The sequence below is a fragment of the Uranotaenia lowii genome, chromosome 3 (assembly GCF_029784155.1).
Source record: "Uranotaenia lowii strain MFRU-FL chromosome 3, ASM2978415v1, whole genome shotgun sequence".
Classification (NCBI taxonomy): domain Eukaryota; kingdom Metazoa; phylum Arthropoda; class Insecta; order Diptera; family Culicidae; genus Uranotaenia; species Uranotaenia lowii.
In genome coordinates this window covers 185,607,831-185,627,758 of record NC_073693.1, presented here as the reverse complement: position 1 = coordinate 185,627,758, position 19,928 = coordinate 185,607,831, and the positions used below count along the sequence as shown (strand labels likewise).

Genomic DNA, 19,928 nt, shown 5'->3' with positions numbered 1-19,928 from the left:
GATTCAGAAACACATTTCAACGCTTTTACGAATAAATATTTCCTAGTTTAAGTTTTGTACTATATAATATTCACATGATCGCACAAAAAAACTTCGAATAAAATTGATGTGAGCAGTGTTGCAAAGCTTATCTGCTTATATGGGCCTTTGAGATTTAATTCCTTTCAATTTTTGGGAATAAATGGATCGATTTCATCACCAAACCAAATTATTTATTAAGTTTTTACGCATTTTAACTAAATTAGGCATTCATTTTAAGATTATACTTTGATTTATTTCATGTAGCTAACCATAAAATTTCGTGACGTCACAACGCTTTGCAAAACCCTGCTTTAAAAAAATGGTGCGTTGTGACGTCACGAAACTGATTCGCTCTAAAATAAATTGAAATCAAAATTTGAAAAAATCAAAAACAGCGATTTGTTGGTTGTAATGAATCGATACTTTCCTGAAATTTTCATAAAATTTGGTCAAATAGAAGAGCAGAAAATTGCGGCGTTGTAAAAAAAACTGAAAAGTGGGAAAAGAGGCGCGTTGTGACGTCACGATTCCTTGTGCTTATATTTTGTTAACTATTTATTCTATACATATACTTTTGGTTTCAAATTGTAGAGAATTAAATTTTGACCTTATAATGTACAATTTTTAACAATGTGCGATATGACCTGTAGAACTTACATACAATATACCAAAAAATTGTTTTGCAAACGTTGTGACGTCACGCTGGAATGGGTCATATATATTGATCAACAAACATCAACACGATTGTCCGGTGGCGGCGAGCGACACCAGCGGGATGTTACGATTCCCAAACTGATCAGCAACAGCGTCAACGATGAAAGCCCCAGAATGATTCCGGTCGTCACATCGTGCAGCGGCGTACCCGGAAACGGATGAAGTGTCATCAGTATAAGTTGAGCACAGCAGTTTAGCAACGAGAAAACGGTGACTAGGATATAACCTGATTAATGAGAATTGTCTTTGTGTTTTTCTTCTGTTCAACAATGTTTAACTTTTAAAGTGGGATAGGGAAACCATTCGTTGATACAAATTAAATACATCGTTCATAAACTTATAATTTTTTTTTAAATTGCTTCACTTGAATAATTTATTACGACACAGAACTTTTTTTCAACGCCCAAAGGCTTTTCATTTCGAAAAAAAGGACTAACAACAAATAAAAAAAAGAGCAGAGAAATAAGTTCTCTAAGTATTCGAACCTGCACCCACCCAGAATCGAAAAAAAAATGACATTTATAAAACCTAGATATCTGATGCTATTTCAAAATTGCCCTAAAACAAAATTGAAATAAATTATGGGGAAAAGTGAGGAGATTTGATCCCTGGGGTGACTTGATTCCTGAGCTATATCTCGTAGGCGGATTCTTTTACAAAGATCACATGTTCTAGAAAATTGTATCAAATTGAGCAAAACAGTTACGCTGTAACCTCGTAAAATTTCAATAATATATTATTTGAGTTAAAAAACTTTGTTTGAAAAAGTTAACAAAATGTGACTTGAAGTTATTTTTTCATCATTTTCAAATGTTTCTAAATTGCAAAAATAATAACCACAATATTTATTCCAATAAGTTAATCTTTGGAATATAATATGAACTCGATCATACCAGTTTTTTCAAAGTATTTTTGCAAGTTTTTGATAGCTTAAAAATAAACGGGCTTTTTGGTGAAAACATTTTTTAAGTAAAAGTTTGTTTTATTTTTTCCAATAAATAATCGATGACAAAAGTTGGTAACCAAAAACAATTTCTAACATCATTTTGTTTTTTTTTTTTTTTCATTTATTTACAAGGTCGAAATTCGACATCACCATCTTAGCCAACGTTATACGAATATACATTTTTTTCTAATCAATGATAAAATAATGTCCAAGCCGATAGGCTCTCGATGTTCACTGGGCCATCGTACTTTAGACACATTGTGACTAAATGAAATATAAGTTAAATATCTTAGACATCTTGAGATAAATATACAAAACCGTTCCTAGTTCTTCAGAAATGAGATGCACGCACATAGCCAATTCAAATAAGAACTTTTAAATCTGATAATTTTTTAGTTTAAATTTTATATTAAAAATATATCAACTATCACACTCTCACGAAATTTGGCGTTTTCTTAACATATTAAGGACCACAAAGAAATCTTAACCGAGAAAAACCAAAATTCGGCAATCAATATCTGGAAAGTCACTGGACAAAATTTTTCAAGTTTAGTATCCTTAGGTTACCGAAAGTTAAGAATAAAACATTCGTGAGGAAGCGTCGATGTGGTCTAGCGGATAGGCTGGCGCGGGTTTGGTTATTTATATGCCAGGCGTACTGGGTTCAATTCCCGGTATCGGCAAGAAAACTTCTGGGCTCAAATCCCATAACTGGCCGACAGGTAAATATGTGTTTTCTCCTCTAACTGACTATATAATAAGAATGTTCAATCAGTTGCCACCTGGCCAGGTATATACACGAGTGCGGAATACCTGTCGTAGATTCGTAACACTGCGCACACTTTGGCAAAACTGCGGTGAATCCGTGCTCCCATGGTGGATTATCTACATACATACATACATATACATACACCGCCGGCACACATATATATATATACATACACCGCCGGCCAAAAGTTTGGGATCGCCCGCTAAAAAACATACAAATTTTTATCGTTCATATCTCAGCCGTCTTGGGATATATTGCAAATTCTCTGATCTCATTTAAAAGATAATGAGCAATAGCTATTTCGTAGGTATTTTGCCAAGAAATAATGTTTGAGTTTTGCATCTTAAACCTAACCCAAAGTTAGAACGTTTTCAAAAAATCGCACTCAATGTTCAAAGCCAATCATCTCGGGATAGGGTGGACCAAATTTCAAAATTTGAGTATCATTAGAATCCTTATTCCTTTCTTCTTAATATGCAATAAAAAAAATTGTGCAAAAATTTAAAAATGAACTTTTAATAAATAAAATAGATACTTAATTTATCGTCCAAAAGTTTGGGATCACCCCTTAAGTATGGTGTATCGATCAAAAGTTTAGGATCATTCTTTTAAAAACATGCAAATTTATCTCATTCATATCTTTCTCATCTAACATCGTATTGCAGATCTGAAGGGCTCAGCTGGAAGCTTAGAAATTGTTGTTTTTTCATAAATTTATTCAAAAATTATATTTCAAAGTGATGACCATAAAAAATTCAGAATCATAAGTGTGAACTTCCAAAAAACAATTAATTTCAGGTAATTTTTTTATGGTTATCACTTTGAAATATAGTTTTTGAATGAATTTATGAAAAAAACAACAATTCCTAAGCTTCCAAATCTGCAGTACGATGTTAGGTGAGGAAGATATGAATGAAATAAATTTGCATGTTTTTAAAGGAATATTCCCAAACTTTTGACCGATACACCATACTAAGTGGTGATCCCAAACTTTTGGACGATAACTAAAGTGTCTATTTTATTAAATAAAAGTTCATTCTTAAATTTTTGCACAAAGTTTTTTTTTTGTGTTTTGAGAAGTAAAGTATAAGGATTCTAATACAACTCAAATTTTGAAATTTGGTTCAACCTATCCCGAGATGATTGTCTTTGAACATTTAGTGCGATTTTTTTGAAAATGTTCTAACTTTTGGTTTAGTTTGAGGTATAAAACTAAAACACTATTTCTGGACAAAATACCTCCGAAATAGCTATTGTTCATTATCTTTCAAAAGAGATCAGAAGATTTGCAATATATCCTAAGACGGCTGAGATATGACCGATCAAAATTTGCATGTTTTTAGCGGGTGATCCCAAACTTTTGGCCGGCAGTGTACTTCTAAGAGTAAAACATTCGTGGCAAGCGAGAGACCTAAATTTCTCGTATTTTGTCCGCAATGTTTTAACATGTTAGAACCTGAGATTTAGTAATTCTACGAAAATTGAACTTTTTGGTAAAAGTCCAATTTTCGCATTGGAATGTATCAGAAGTTATGCATCGTTTTTCTTTGAAATTTTGCAGGAAGATATTTGAAAAATGAAGAATGAAGGTAAGAAGCTGGTTCAAATGTTAGCTGAAGAACACTCTTTTTAGGGTTGAACTGAAAAATGCGATTTTTTTAAATTGTGGACGGTTCACTGGAACAATATATTTTCCATTTCCTAATCAGTCAATAATTTCATGTAAAAAGTAGTAACGAAAAAAAAAAGCACGAATGACATATCAGCGGTTCTTATTATTGTATTTTTGATTGACATTAATTCACAAGGTCTTGGATCGAAAAATCGATTTTTATGTGCCAATACTAGTCCAAAACTCCGTAGTAGTAATTGCATTTCTTGGTCCAAACCTAAAACATTGAATCTCGCGATATGTTTATTAACCTTTTTTCCGAAAAAAAATTCCAAAGTTTCTGAGGTGAAGGTCCAAAAGTTTGATTTTCTCATTTTTATAGAATGTTGTTGCGCACAGTCAAACTAGAATTACTTTTTTGTATGCATTAAATTTGCATGAAATATGATTAAATTTTGGTAAAATAAAAAAAAAATTACTAGAAAATTGAATTCACTTTAACTAATTCATACAATTTCGTTCAATAATTTCACTTCTAACTTACTTTAATATTTCAATTCAAATACATGCTGAAGCAATGTAAGAGTTAATGTTTGAAAATGTTTTTCTAACGCAAACACGGCAAAGTTGTCGCCTTTCCAAAATTTGATTTATTTTTCTTCCAACAATTTAGAAATTTTTAAACGAACACAAACACGCATTGGATCTCAATGAATTTTATGGTTCCTCGAAGAGAATCCAATAACTTCCCGAACTTCTATAGCTAAATTATACCTAATTTTTCTATCAGTAAAACGAGGTATCATTCTGCCCAAAAAAAGGTGGTACAATGCTAACATTTTGTCTCACTTTTCATACATGGATACCTTAATCATGTCAAGTGTAACCACAGTCCAAAACGCGTTTTGAGAGCACAATGATGCCACTTTTTGACACCGATTGGATCCAAAATTTGGCATCGGTGTGCTTTTAAAATTTCTTTCAAACGGCTGGCAAAACGAGGTATCACTTTCCTGTCGAGGAAACCAAAATATGGCATAAATATGCTATCTGCAAGTGAAATTCAGAGACCCAAATTTTGGCAGTGTACTACCTACATAGGGGCAAAATGATCCCAAATCTTGCTAACAAGGCATGATAGCAAAAATTAACATAATTCAACTATTAAAGTTTGTTTTGTGAGGTAAATCGCAATGAATTACTGAAATCATCTGTATTGGGATGAATCATCCAATAAGATGAAAATCTCTGGAAAAATCGCCTGTATTTGAGCAATCGTCCGACATTACACTAGCTATATGGGATAAGTATGCATCCCTAGCAAAAATCGCCATCACTTATGCATTGTGTATGATACTTATCATGAGAAGATAGTTTCAGATAAATTTCTACCTAATGTGTTGATATTATAAGCAAATTTTTAGGAGTCCACAAATCTTCTGAGATTTCAGTTTATCGACAAATTAAAAATCAGAAAATCTTGTAAAGCAGAAATATTGAAATTGGAAATATGTTTTTTTAATGAAAAATCCATTACATTATTTACTATGTCTGGCTACGCTTGAATTTATATTTTGAAAATCTTATTGTGTTTAAAGTTCTCGTATTACATTTACGTTTCTGTACAAAAAACGTGATGATTATTGATGGAAACAAATTATTAAACATTATTTTTTCCTCGTCCAAATCATTGTGCAGGGATTTAAAATGTGTTTTAAAGTGATGAACCTAGTTGCAAAATCAGATTTATACTTTTTTAACTGTTGTTTCTAATGGATTTGGAATTAAATCATTTAATTTTGTATTAATATGATTAACACTAATTCGTATATCTTTCGAGGATATGCTGGCAAGCATCTTACAATTTTTTTATATCTTACAAGTGCTAACACCACCAACCCACACCGTTGGCTTAGAGAACTTGAAGGTTCCTCTACGTCACGAGCGGCGGCGGCAAACTCCCAGGATTTATAAAAAAAAAGCACAAAAATGTTTGTCATAAAACAAAGATTTCCCAATACAACAGAGCTTATCAGAGCTTACCCGAGGTGACGCTGATTTTTTAATAGTTATTTATGCAACAAGTTACAAAAAGTGGATTTTTCAACACGAGTTGTAAATTTATTAACGAGGCTTGCCGAGTTGGATAAAAACGTCGAATGCTAAAAGATCGAGTTTTGAAACGAGTTACATACACAATTTTGCTGAGTTTTCTATGCAACTCGTTGCAAAACTCATTTTTTTCAGCACTCGGCAAGCCTCGTTGGATAAATTTACGACTCGTGCTGATAAAATCCACTTCATACAACTTCTTAGATAAATAATTATTGCAAATCATTTATGAATTTATTATTTTGTTTCAAGTTATTTCAGATGGTTCAACGATATGTGGGTAGTGATAAAGTGCCTTATCTTACAACGAATGGTTTCCCTAGTCACCAGGCAGGATCGATCATGGTTCCAATTTTACCTGATATGTAGTTCCGATTCGGCAACCAGTCGCAGCGGCGTGACTTGAACCCCAAAATACCGAGCGCAATTGCCGCAAACCCGGCGAAGATGGTAGCATCCAAATAGTACTCGCGGCCGACCTTCGAGGTGAAGTACAAACTTAAGCCCGAGTTCATAAAACCGCACAGGATCAGCATGAGCGAGACGGCTCCGATTGTTGCAGTAGCATGTGCTACCTTGTGGAAACTCGCATTCTGCCAGGACTTGTTTGTGTGTTGGTCTGAAGTTGTTGTCTCCCCGTAGATGCCATTCCCGACATTGAGCCGTGGCATAATAACAGCTGTCGTTCGTGCAGCTGCCTCTAGTTGATGTTGAGTTTGCCGCTGTTGTTGTTGTTGTTGCTGCTGCTGCTGCTGTTGGGTTGGCTGGTGAGCGCGTGCCGGTTGTCCGGCAAAAAATGCCTGCTGCTGCTGCTGGGCGACCTGATAATGATGATCGTACTGCAATTTTTGTGGCTTAAATTCACTTCTTTTAGGGGTGCTGCATACAATTCTTGGTTGGGGAGAATTTTTCGGTGTCAACTCTTGCCCTTTTGGGGTGCTAAGAATTTCATGCAGCATCTGGGTGGCAGCATTGTGTTGATGATTCCTCTTTGGAGTGGATGCAGGGGTTTGAATTTTGTGCGGTGTGAGGTTGCGCTGTGAATCCCGTAAGTTCTCACGGGAGAAATCTTTTTTCGGAGGAGGCGGAGGCGGTTTTCTAATGGTTTCTTCTGTTTCGTCATTAAGGCAGGTTTCGTCATCTTCCGAGGGAATTACCGCGTAACGATGTGCTTTTCCGTTGTGCATTTGGATAATTTCGTGGTTTGGGTCTACCAACTCTTCGTCGTCTTCCGTTGGTACCACTTCATATCGCTGATTACTTTTTTGGTCGTACAATATAAATGATTTACTGCCAAAGTCAGAAGAAAACGCATTTTTCAGTCTGTTCTGAGTGATTGCTGCGGGAGGTGAAGAAAGTGGCGGCAGACTGCAAAATTGATCAGACAAATTGGCAGGTTCATCGTTTAAGTCGCACGTACTTGAGTAACGGTCTAAATTGTCCTGACTTTTTACTATTCTGGTAGGAGTTTGTTTTACAACAGGATGTTCCACGGGCAGAATGGCGTATCTTCCTTTGTCTGTGGTAGGAATTTCTTCAACCGGAACCAATGCGTAACGGCCACTTGATTGTTTGCTACTGAATGATGTATCCAACGCTGATGCAACGGATCCGTAACGTGCGCCCACAATCGATGTATTTGAAGCATATTGATCAATCAATCTAGCTCCTCCTGGTTTAGGTCCTGGTTTTGGGAACACGACACTGCTATTTGATCTGTCCGGTCCATGGCACGCGAAACTGTTCTGTCGCACAATCGTAGAATTGATACGATTGTAAGATCTCGTCAATTCACTTCTCGTTATCTTAGCCGGGGAATTGTAAGCACTTTTTGATACATTCTGGTTAAGTCTTGCTGAATGCTGAAATTCACTTTGTTGACAAAACGCGGGATTTGTGTAGTTATGGCGCGACATTATGATTCGTACACCGTTTTAATCAATTGGTAATGATAATCAGGGATACAAATACAACATAAACGCACACTATCAGTAACATCAGATCCGATCAACGGAAAACGTTTCAAGCTGCTCGCACGACCGATTCGTTGGAAGTTTCGACTGCATCTGCGCGGCAGTTTCAAACCGACAAAGTTTTCTCCCCCTTTCCACATTCATTTTTACGAAAACCCAGCCTACAGTCGAACACAACCACTATATATGTAGGAAGGTGCAAACGGATGGGAAGCTTTCCTCAATGTGATTGCAAACAGCAAGGGGGAAAAGTCCGTTAAAATTCGTCGCGTGCTCAGGAGCATAGTTTAATGGTAAAATGGATCAATTCGGTAGCGTTGCACCAACATCAGTGTTTTGAATAAACGTCGTTTTAAGTTTACCGGCTCCTTCATCGATAAAAAAAATCCCACGAGAAAATCAATGAACTTATGATGTTTTATTGATTGAAAAAAACCATAAAACTACTTGATCATATTTCTTTGAAGAATTCTAATTAACTGTACTCTAAGGCGTACATCTTTCAAGGATATGATGGCTAGAAAGAGTAGGTACTATATATGCCGTGATAAAGATAAAATCTAATGTTTTTACAATGGTTGCCTGCTGATGGTGATCATAAAGTAATTTTAAACAAATTACCCAGAAAATAAACTGAACTTTTTTATCAATTATCTTGATATTTTCAAATCAAACGTGAAATTTTCTGTTTCCATAAGACACTCTTATGAAAAGCAATAAATTCCCATTGAAGCAGGTGTTCATCTGAAGAATTCATTCGCTTCATTAGGCTACCTCGTGAATTATCACTTTTCTTATGGCATCTCTTCATAAGAGAATCTTATGGTATACATAATAGTATTTTTCTGAGTGTATTGTCGACAAACTTTTAGAATTCTCTATATCTGAAGCTCGGTTTACAGTTCGAGTGAAAATGAACGTGAAAAAATATTATTTTATCAATAAACACATTTTTATTTTATTATATCTCGCGTGCGCTTCCGTTATGGCGTATGAAATGAAATGTAAACAAATAGTTTTATTACGAAAAAGTACAAAAACTTACATAAACTAGTTGCAACTTCTTTTCATCTAAACAACATATTCTTTATGTGAAATACAAATTTTAAAGTTTTTTTCCTATTTTTAACAGCAATTTTTTCTGAATTCTTAAGACTTTTCATACGACGTAATGAAAGCTCACCCGAGATATTTCAAATTTATCATGAAATTTGATCCAAATTTAAAAAAAAGGCCAGAACATGCGCTTTTTAAAAATTTAAGTCCTTTTTTACATATTTAAACCGATTACAAACATGGAAAAGTCACTCATTGATAAATCCCAGGAAAAAATGAAGAAAATTTACACTTGTTTGGATAACTTGCAACTACAAAGTATAACCCCTTTTCTGATATCTGTTGACCCATCAAAGCCAAACGTTAAGTTGAAAATGTTTCTGAACGATCTATAAACCCATCTATTTTTATTTTGTTTATTCAGATTGATTTGTACTATTTATGAAACACATTTAGACTTAACACAAAGATCATAAAAAATTCAAAAGAAACTCCATATGAAATACAATAATAATCTGCTAATAAATGTTAGAATTAAAAAATAGTTGTTTCAAATTACTTTATCAAATTGTTCCCAAAGTTCTGTCCAAATTCCGAAAAATGCATAGATATATTCAATTTTTTGAAGTCATCCTGGAATCCGGACCAAAATTTAAAAAAGCGCAATCAGGGCTAAAAATTCGTTTTTAATTTTATCCTAATCCCAAACAAATGTTTAAGGTAAGTGATTTTTATTTTTTTTTTAAGTTATCCTGAATTTCAGTTTATATTCCGAAAAACGCAATTCAAAATCCTAACATTCATTTTTATCATTTTATTGAAATGATACAATCCCAATTCCAAAAAAAAGCTGATTAATGCTAGAAAGGTTACTTTTGATTTGTTTTGAAGCGATCCTGAAATTTGGCTCAAATCTCTTAAAATAGCATAGAAAATAATGTTTGTGAAAATTAAGGAAACGAGTTCTTCATTCTCCTGGATGCATAAAACTTTTGGCCATGTTGATTTAAGGAAAAAGAAGAAGATGAAGAAATAGAAGAAGAAAAGGAAGAAGAAGGTCAATCCAACTTTCTAGGACAAGGGTTTTAAGTATCATTAATTTTTTTTTATTGAATTTACCTCAAATGAACCTGAAATCTGGTCCAAATACCGAAACAACTTTTTCTGGCTGAAAAACGCCTTATATTTTTTTTTTACGTGATCCCAAGATTTGGGATCCGTAACGTAAATATAATCTTTCAGTGACATTTCTGTCGCAATTGCGGCTTCAAGGAAATTAATTTAAAAAAAAAAACAGTAGAGTATCATCAAGAAAATGGATTGATTGTTGTTATGAAAATCTAGGTGAAACTTTTGGAAGAGCCATTACACATTCAATTTTTTTTTTCATAAAAAATGCTAAATATTAACTGGACATATTTAACTTGCGAAAGATTATGAGAACTTTTTAAAAGTTTAGTTTTATTTTGCTGATGATCAAATAGGTTACCAAACACTAGACCGCTCTTCTTCTGAGCCCTTCATCAGATATATTTTTCCAGATAGTATTTAAATGCTCGACGTACCTATACGGGAAGGAAAAGGGAAGTAACGAAAAAGTTGAACGAAAGCAAAGAACGAGCTGAATGAGAGAAACAACTTAGGGGCAGGAAAATTACCAACACTAGTTAAACGAAAACAAGTAAACGGAGGCGCTGCGCTACACCGGAGACGGTCGCATATCCTGCTCATGTTTAAATATCCTAGACTAGGACTCCTGCCGAATAGAACAGACATGTGGGAGGGATAATGAAAGGTGATCAGAGACGAATCGGAAACGGAATTCAAAGGATATTTCTAACGGCCTTTCTGAAGTGATGAATATGGAACATATGTTTTCCAACAAGGCACGTGCGAAATGAAAAAAGGGAGAAAATATCAATACATAAAATACAAATGCATAGCTGTATTATTTATGTATACCCATCCATTTATTATTGTTGTGCATATTTAATATCTGATTGTGCATATTTAATATCTGATAAACTTTTCAGTTTGGTGTATACTTTTCATTGTAGAAAAGATCAATCCAAAGCTTCTATGGAATGTGTGATAGAGAATTTTACCAGATAAGCACAACATCATCTTATCAGTTTTCGAAAAATGTGCGCATGGATAATCAAAATATATACATATCACACGGCATTAGTTTTGCAAACACAAAACACCCTTTGATTACATAGAACACCAATAGTGTTTAAAGCTATGATCATTTAATATCTGGCCACTTTATTTCAGTGATAGCTACGTTACTAGAGCTTGGATATGCAAAAAATTAGCAGCGTTGTGTTGGTTATAAAAAGGACTATCTTGCCTACTTTTTTTAGATTTTTAAGTTTAAGTTCTGTCAGGCAAAAAGTGTTACCTGTCTAGTAGACACCCAGAAAATAACTAAAAATGAGCAGTTCCATGGATCGCAATCTGTGCGACCAGTTTTTACGCAATGTGACAGATATGTTCTGATGGACAAAGAAATTCATGTTAAAATCGAATTTAAAAGGTCAAATTCTTCAAGATGCCTACTCATGGAAAGGTTCCAACCAGATTCCAATTGGGTTTTCCAGGTGAATTTGTGTAAAATATCATGATTTGTGTAAAATATCATGATTTGGCAAAGGTTTTGCTTTTGTGGTAAAAATAATAGATCAATACATGACTGAAAAAACTATGCGAAAATAAAAAGCAGTGCAAAAAGTGTGCAAAAGAGATTTTATGATAAAGTAAGAGTATTTCTTGAAATCATCTGTAAATTATTTCTAAATATTTTTACATTAAATATCATATTAACACCTTCATTTCCTTAATAGAAAGTTTTTCGATCAAATCAATAGTTTTTAAAATACACACGTTTATAACTGCCCGGATTCTAAATGATCATAACCTTAGCTTTTCGAGTACGTTGATGATCAGCATTTCCGATAATGTCAAAATGAAATGATTATGAAATCTCCTCAAGATTTTTATAAAACGTGACAATTACATTTATAAAACATCTAAGGAGTGTACTCGAAAAAATGCAACACTTTCTTTTGTGGATAACTTTTGAACGCATGGATGGACGATATGAACTAGTTTTAGAGATTTTTGAGAAGTTCATTGACAAAATTTTTGGGCAGAATCGTGGAAAAATTTGGAAAAATCCTAGTAGAGGACACATAAAAAGCTGGAAATCGACTATTCGACCAAATCCATGTGGCAAATCGTTCGAAGAGACCTAGAGGATCTAACTGTGAGTTAAAATTTGAATTAATTTGAAGATGAGCACTGGTGGTAACAGAGGGTGCAATTTTTTGTCTGGTACCTTTAGCTGACAAAAAAGTGGGGTGAAATTTTGAAAAAAATAGCATTCGACTGCTAAACCAAACTTTTAAGCGGGTACCTGACAGAACGTCACTTCGAAATTTAGTTTTGACAAGTCCCGCTCAGATGTTCTGGAGAAGAACAAGGACAAAAAGTTGAAAAAAATGGCCGATGATCTGTGGAAGCTGCAAAACAGTAATTGGTACACAAAGATTGACACAATTAACGGTCAAATACACAGAAGGATGCCTTTTAAAGCAACCTCTTTCCTTCCATAGCACTTGCATAGGTTCCCACAACGTTGATACTCTGTTTTGGTTGGATCTGGTGTTGGCCATTACGCGAAAACCGTGGTAGCCTAAAAAAAAATCTACGGTTTGGGTTTAGTGCAGAAGGTGGAAATCTGCTATCTTCGTCATATTTTCGATGAAATAGAAAATTTTTAGTAATATGGAGCTTCAACTTATTATAAAAGATAAAAAGAAAAAAATAAATGGAAAGGTTTTCTACATTTTTATGGTATCATAAGGATGTTTTTTAATTTTTAAGTAGATACATTAATTTCTCGAGTTCTGACTGTTTTAAAAAAAGGTTTTTTTTTTATTTTGAAAAACTGTGGGGAAACGTGGGCCACCAAATCTAAATTGACTAGATATCGTTCAAAGTTTATAAGTCGATCCAAAACTGAAACTTCATAATTCATTTAGTTATTTTAAAGCAATTTCAGATGTGGAAATAAAAAAGAGAGTTGTGAATGATTGAATAGTTCCTAAAACCTGGCTCGCGAACGGCAAAATTCCTTATATAAGATTTATGTTCGTCTCTATCGCATTAGAAAAGATGGACAACACATTTTCAATAACTTTTCATTTGGCATAAGAAAACTCTACAGATAGTTATAACGTATTTTAAGTTCTGAATATGTATAAAAACACCAAAATATCCCACAAAGTGTGGCCCACGATTCCCCACAAGCAATGATTTGCAAATTGGTTGCGTTTGTGTGTCTTATTGATGTTTCATCAAAAATTCCTTTTCCACATGAAAGAACATAACAAGATCATAAGCGTATGAGCATATTTTTGTTATGTACTTTAGATCTCCCACGGATGCAATTTTGCGGGTGGTTGGTTAATTATGTAAGTACATTTTTCTAGGCTAGTTAAATAAAAGAAGGGGATGATACGTACATAAGTCAACAACATATCGAAAAACATGCTTACGCAAAGCGACAACGATGACAGTTGGATTGAGATTTTTATCTCAACACACAGCTGAGATATTTAGAGTGGCTCACGTTTCCCCATAGCCCACGTTACCCCATTCTCCCCTACAAAAAAGAATTAAATAAAAAAATAAAAATTATTTGAAAATATTTGGAAAAACTTACAACTCACTTCGATTTTTCTTTGAACGATCATATTTCAGAAAACCCCTACAAAATGTATATTGGCGTTAACAACAAATTTCAAAGAATGCAATAATATATTCAAGCTCGAGGAAATTTGAGGCCAAGTTGTGAAATTCGGATCAGTGGTTCAAAAGTGGTTGCTGTTTGAATTTCTATATTACCGCCTTTTTTGACGTTAGGCTTTAAGAGTAAAAACGTACAAATTTGTTCATGAGAGTTGAAAAGTTCAATTTAAACGTTTGGCTCTTTACATATTTTAATTATTATTACTACACGGAAAAAAATTGCATGGGCTTTTCAAATACAGAGTCATGATAATTTTACTATATCCATCATTTAGTATTTTCAACCATGATTTAGAATTTTTTACCTAAAATCTGGGCGATAATACTATGACGTAGTATTTTTACTATGCAAACTTTGACAGCTCATAGTAATTTTCTCGTGTCTTAATTACCATGCGCATGATATTTTGATATTACACAATTCGTGTTCTTGAAATTACTATCCCCATGGTAATGTTGAAACACCGTCATTTGTGTTGTCAAAAATACTATGCGCATTATAATTCATAGTAATTTTACTATGTGCTTCGTTCGAGTGTTTATTTTGTACGGGTCAGCCGTTCGCGATTTCGGAACGCGAACAAAAATTATCGGATTTTCGGTTTGTCGGATCGGGAAATGTATTCTCTCAGGTGAGTAAATTGTGTTTTTTTGTTACTTCTAATTAATTGCTTATGAAATATGCTAACAGAACAATTTTCCTATATTGTTGACGAAAGATTTCCCTGATTGTGTCGTCGACCAGCTGGAAAGGGCCTCAACGAGCCTTTGAACCCGCACCCGGAGCGGCACAGCAGATTAGTCTGTCGGCGAATGCGCTCGTGTTCCTCAACCTCCCTCGATTTCGGATATTGGACAACGTCGGAGGACATTGTGACGATAGCTGCTAACCGGTGAGCTGGCGTACTGTTTGCGGAACGCAATTTCAGCACATCTGCCGGGCCGTTAAATGCAGGCTTTCAGGTGAGTGAAATTGTGTTTTTATTTTCTAATTATTTTACTGCTTGTTGAACAAGCAAACTGAACAGTTATTGTACGTTTTCGTATTTCTTATAATTAATTGTTTCCCGTTTTTTTCATTTTCATTTCAGACGCTAAGTGTGAAGCCTGTGCCCCATTCGTGGGTGGTGTACCATAAATTGAAGTTTTAAGAAAAATAATTTAAATAAATAAAAATTTCAATTTGTAACAAATGAATTTTATTTCGAGGTCTTTATACAATGCCGCATGGTAATTTTGTGATGTATATCATGATAGGGTACTCATTTTAATGTGTTATTACGATAATGGAAAATTGCAATTTTACAATGCTCGAAGTAAAAGAGCTCATTCTATCATTGACAATTTTACTATGAACGTAGTCAAAATTACTATGCGCAGTCAAAATTAACACAAAGTAAAATTACTATGTGCATGGTAATATCAAGAACAAAACATTATTGACTCAAAAATATGGTTGCGTGTTGTTCATTTAAACCACGGATCTAGTAATTTTACTATGCTTTTTTTTTGTGTGTAGGATATGTATTGTTGGAGAAGGGCGCCTTCAGCATGCGCTTTACTGTAAATAAGTTTTATTCTACAGAAAAGATAAATTCTGTAAATGATTTAAAAAAATCACCTTAAAAGCGTTAACCTTCAGTGTTGCCTTGTGCCGTATGTTCACATTTTTGTCTTTCTAAACCACTGTACAAACGTTCAACATTAAAAAAAACCCTTATTTTTTGATTCATATTGAACAATTCAACCTCGTGTTCCGTAATTTCAGAGTTATTACGGTTTGAATGGAGAATGTCAAAACTTTAATTCGAACTTAAGAATAAGAATTTGTACAAGAAATCACTTAACCCTTTGTTTCAGATAGTGTATATCACATGCAGTTGATGTAGGATCTAGTTTTGTGATAGTTGTTAAACAAAGTTTACACTTGCGATATTTCTTTGAATTCTTTCAAATAATAAGAAAATTTGACAGAAGCCATTTTGATTTATTTTTAATTTTAATTTTGACCGACCGAGTCCGCTTGTCCAGAAATAACATGGTCCCGATCGACGGCGACGAGCTGGAGATAGTCGATGACTTTGTCTATCTCGGTTCACTGGTGACCGCAGATAATGACACCAGCCAGACCGACCGGGATTCGATCTCATGAACGTTGGCTTAGAAGACAAGGATGCTATCCTCTAGGCCACGATCTGCTGGCTTATAGACGGATAGAATGTTAGAAGAAATTAATGATGGTGAAAATGAGCGGATAGAGTTTAAAAAAATTTAAACTTTGGATCAAATAAAAAACACGGCAACATAGCATCGGTCGTAGTCCTCTACTATACTATTGACCGTCACGTTTCGCAACCAAACTCCGGTTGTAACGAACGCGATGATAACAAACTGAGAAGGCTACACATCGATAGATCCATTTCTGAGTTAAGGGAGCTTATCTGAGCGATCACATACCGTCTTTTTGTTCGATTCCGCTTCCGCTTATGGGGCGAACCACGCTTGGCCTACTAATGTGTGGTGGTAGATGAAACTCTATCTGTATTGAGTAGTTGACCCGTGCTGAACAAAAAATCGGTATGTGATGATAATGCTTCTAAATAAAATTCTACCCGCTCATTTTCAACATCTTTCATTTCTTCTAACTTCTAACAAATTCTTAAGATGTACTTACTAGAAATGACATAACTTTTCACCGATAAAAACTAGAATTCAACATTTTATACTGCCTTAACGTATAAATTAACCTTCCTAGGCCGTTCGCAAAATTTTGAACAAATTATTTTTCGCTGGTTTTGACTAGTAAATTGATTTCGTTCCACTGGTCACATATCTTGACCGATATTTAAGAATTTAGATTCATTGTTTAGGTAATTTATTCAAGATTTTAAATATATAAAATTTAAATCGATTTGACTTAGCAGATGACCTATAGAACGCTTTGAACAGAAAAAAGACATCATTTTAAAATTCTTATATCTGCAGTATAGGTTTGTGTAAAAATTTTTTTTATATGTTTTAAAATTGTGAAAAATAAATCTTTTTAAACATATATAAAAATTTTAGGGTCCCATGGTAGTTTTGGTCGAGATCTTGGAATTACCGGAAAAAAAAAATCTCACTTTTCAAAAGAGGTAACATTTTTTCTTAGCAGCGCTGTATCTCATTCATAAGAGCAAGTTCACTGGTTGAGATGGAGTTGGAAATTTCGAAGGTTTACATCACATCACAACACATTTGCCGTCCATCGGTGTTGGGAAAATCTGATATTCGAACAGTTTCGCGCTGCAAAATTTGTATCGTATAACACTTTTTGGCGGAGGGTGATAGAAAAACATGATGTTTTGCAACACCGAACCGAGTGATAGAGTCGGCGTTGCAATACAGTATTCGTGCATGAAACGCTTCGGTGCTGCCATCTAACTTATGCTCAAAACATCAGTTGAGGGGAAAATAAAGAAAATTGAGCAATTTCAGGATTTAAATATAAAGTGATATTTTCTTTTTTTTTTTTATCTTTTATCATTTAAATTGATACGAATTGCAATGAAGTTAACCAACTCTTTCAAACTTACAGCCAATTTTTTTCATGCCCTTGCCAATCGAATACATTTTGAGGCGCAGAGATGCCAGATAGCTGGGTGAATAAATAAATTCTGTTTGTTTGTTTTGTTTGAGCGGTTTTCGGGAGTAGGAAATTGTTTCGTTTTTTTATTTGAAAAAGATATTCCGTCGGAATGTCCGATAACAAATTCGGAACGCCGCCTTTAATGGGTCCATCATCTTTAGAAAACGGAACCCTCGCTGTTAATTCGACAAGTGTCAATCAGATCAAACGTAGGCGTCGAATCGGGAGTAAAATTCAGCTTGTGTCTGAATTACCTATACTTTTTATACGTCACTTGCTTAATTATCACTTTGAAAATGATTTAGGAAGAGTTCAAAAACTTTACATATAATATACATATAAATAATAATCGGGATGAATAAGCCACAAAGATGCTTAAAATCCCTCGAGAAAAAAAATATATATAAATAATAAAATTTTCATATTGACACTAGGTACTATATTTCAAGTTAATGATCAAGTAAAATGAATTTGATTTCAATTTTCAAACGGTGAATTCAAAATTAAAAAAGTCAGTAAAATTACTGAAAAGCAAATTCAGTTGGCATCGCTGGTTGCTTTCGATGTTATATCTTCGTATTCTATCACACCGGTGGACGGCCAACATTTTTGGTCTATATTTCACGATAGAAAAATTCCCATCTGTGCTACAGACGTCAAAATTCCTACCACTTTTTCCCAACACCATTGGACTTGCTCTAATTGGACCGATTTTCAAAATTTAAATTTTAGTTTTATTTTGATAATATGATTATCATTTTCACTGAATACACTTAGTATCTCAAATATTACTGTTGTTCGTAATACGACAATGAAAACAAGAAAAAAAAATCGTGGTTTTCGAACCCGTCTGTTATGATGCGCACATTTCTCATTTTGTTATCGTGATTTCTCAAAACTTTTCATCAAACCTGCCCATTTTTTATATACCCAATGATAGATTTTAATCTCTACAATCGATTGATATGCTGTTTATGTAGTTTTTCAAAAAATCGTAGCAACGTTTTCCGAATTTACTAAAAGATATCGGAATTCGTCCAGATTTTCAAAAGTTTTGTAGCAAGCAAGCACAACCCCCCGGGAGAGCGTAAATCGAACAAAATCCATGGCTCTCCCGGTCGTGCTCTCAAAATCTGCCGTCCTATAGCAGACTGAAGGAATCGCCCGCATGGTTACTTAGGGTGGTTTGTGCTGATACGTATGAATATTTTTACGTACCTAATTCATAGCTAAGTCATTGTCTTCATCATTTTGATTGTTTTTCAGCTTTTCAAAGTTACAGAGACCTAGTTCAGAAATGTTTTGGAATTCTCATTTGGCAAAATAATTTCGGTGGCATCTTCTTTGATTTTTATTTGTAACATAAAATTTACATACATACATAAGACTTTTACACAAGTGTGAATGATTTCGATGTTAATTTTTGAATTATTTCAAAACAATACGTATTAAAATAAGATTTGCTGTTTATATTTCAGATTACAAATCTGAACTTCAAATCCGAATGAAGAATAAAATTTTAGAATAAATAATTCAATATTCATGATTAATTTTTCTATGTTCACAATTTTTTTTTCTGAATTCAAAACTCTTAAATCGAAATTATAAAATTGTTCACAATACTAAGCTTCTAATGGTGAATTTTGAATAAAAAGTCCACAATTTTCAATTCTTTTTTAAACCCTTATTTAAAAAATAAAACAAACTCACGATTGAAAACTCGTACTATAAAATTGTAAGTTTCATATTTATGATACTAAAATCGAAACTATCAAATTTAAATTTGAATTCTAATTTTTGTTGGGTTATGAATTTGAAATTAAGAATAAGCAATTCTTTTGTCTTAGTTTTCAATTACTTATTTATCCATTATCCATCAAAATTCATATTTGGGAATTCAAAAATTAAAATAATAAAATCCGAAAAACTGGTTTAGATCTCACAATTCGAAGCACAGCATTATGAATCCATAAAACTATTTCTGAAGTTTTAATCATAAATTATTTATAATTTATTTGGAGTTTTTTTTTAATCCTAATAATAAGTTCAAATTATGAATCTTTTTGAAGAAAACATGAGTAAAATCATAAAAATCACACTTATGTAAATGAAGAATATCTATTTAAAAAAATATCACTGAAACAAAAGATTTCGCTGACAATTTTCTGGAACATAATGTCTTAACCTTTTTAAACACGACTGTTTTTAAATTGATATAGCAATCACTAATTCATTCAAAGCTTCTTTTAATTCTCATAACACCACGATGAGTTCAAATTATG

At 33.7% G+C, this 19,928-nt stretch overlaps 2 protein-coding genes across 3 annotated transcripts in view; both read right to left on the bottom strand.

The window, feature by feature from the left end:
- LOC129752916 (uncharacterized) overlaps positions 1-19,928 on the bottom strand; it is a 131,573-nt gene that overhangs the window by 24,978 nt on the left and 86,667 nt on the right. The window lies entirely within an intron of this gene.
- LOC129758405 (heat shock protein DDB_G0288861) lies at positions 742-8,306 on the bottom strand. 2 transcript variants are annotated; one of them, XM_055755904.1, is made up of 2 exons: positions 6,533-8,306; positions 742-961 (listed from the first exon to the last, which is right to left on the bottom strand). In XM_055755904.1, exons 1-2 carry the CDS (start codon positions 8,088-8,090, stop codon positions 747-749), a joined length of 1,773 nt encoding a protein of 590 aa, XP_055611879.1. In that variant the 5' UTR covers positions 8,091-8,306; the 3' UTR covers positions 742-746. The 2 variants fall into 2 exon arrangements, with proteins under 2 accessions (XP_055611879.1, XP_055611880.1); XM_055755905.1 differs by having other exon boundaries at positions 742-949; positions 6,533-8,301.

Excerpts from the sequence above, each read along its gene's own strand:
- LOC129758405 (XM_055755904.1), bottom strand. The coding sequence starts at position 8,090 with ATGTCGCGCCATAACTACACAAATCCCGCGTTTTGTCAACAAAGTGAA. Across the intron at positions 962-6,532 it reads GAATCGGAACTACATATCAG|GTTATATCCTAGTCACCGTT; the intron begins GTAAAATTGGAA and ends CTCATTAATCAG.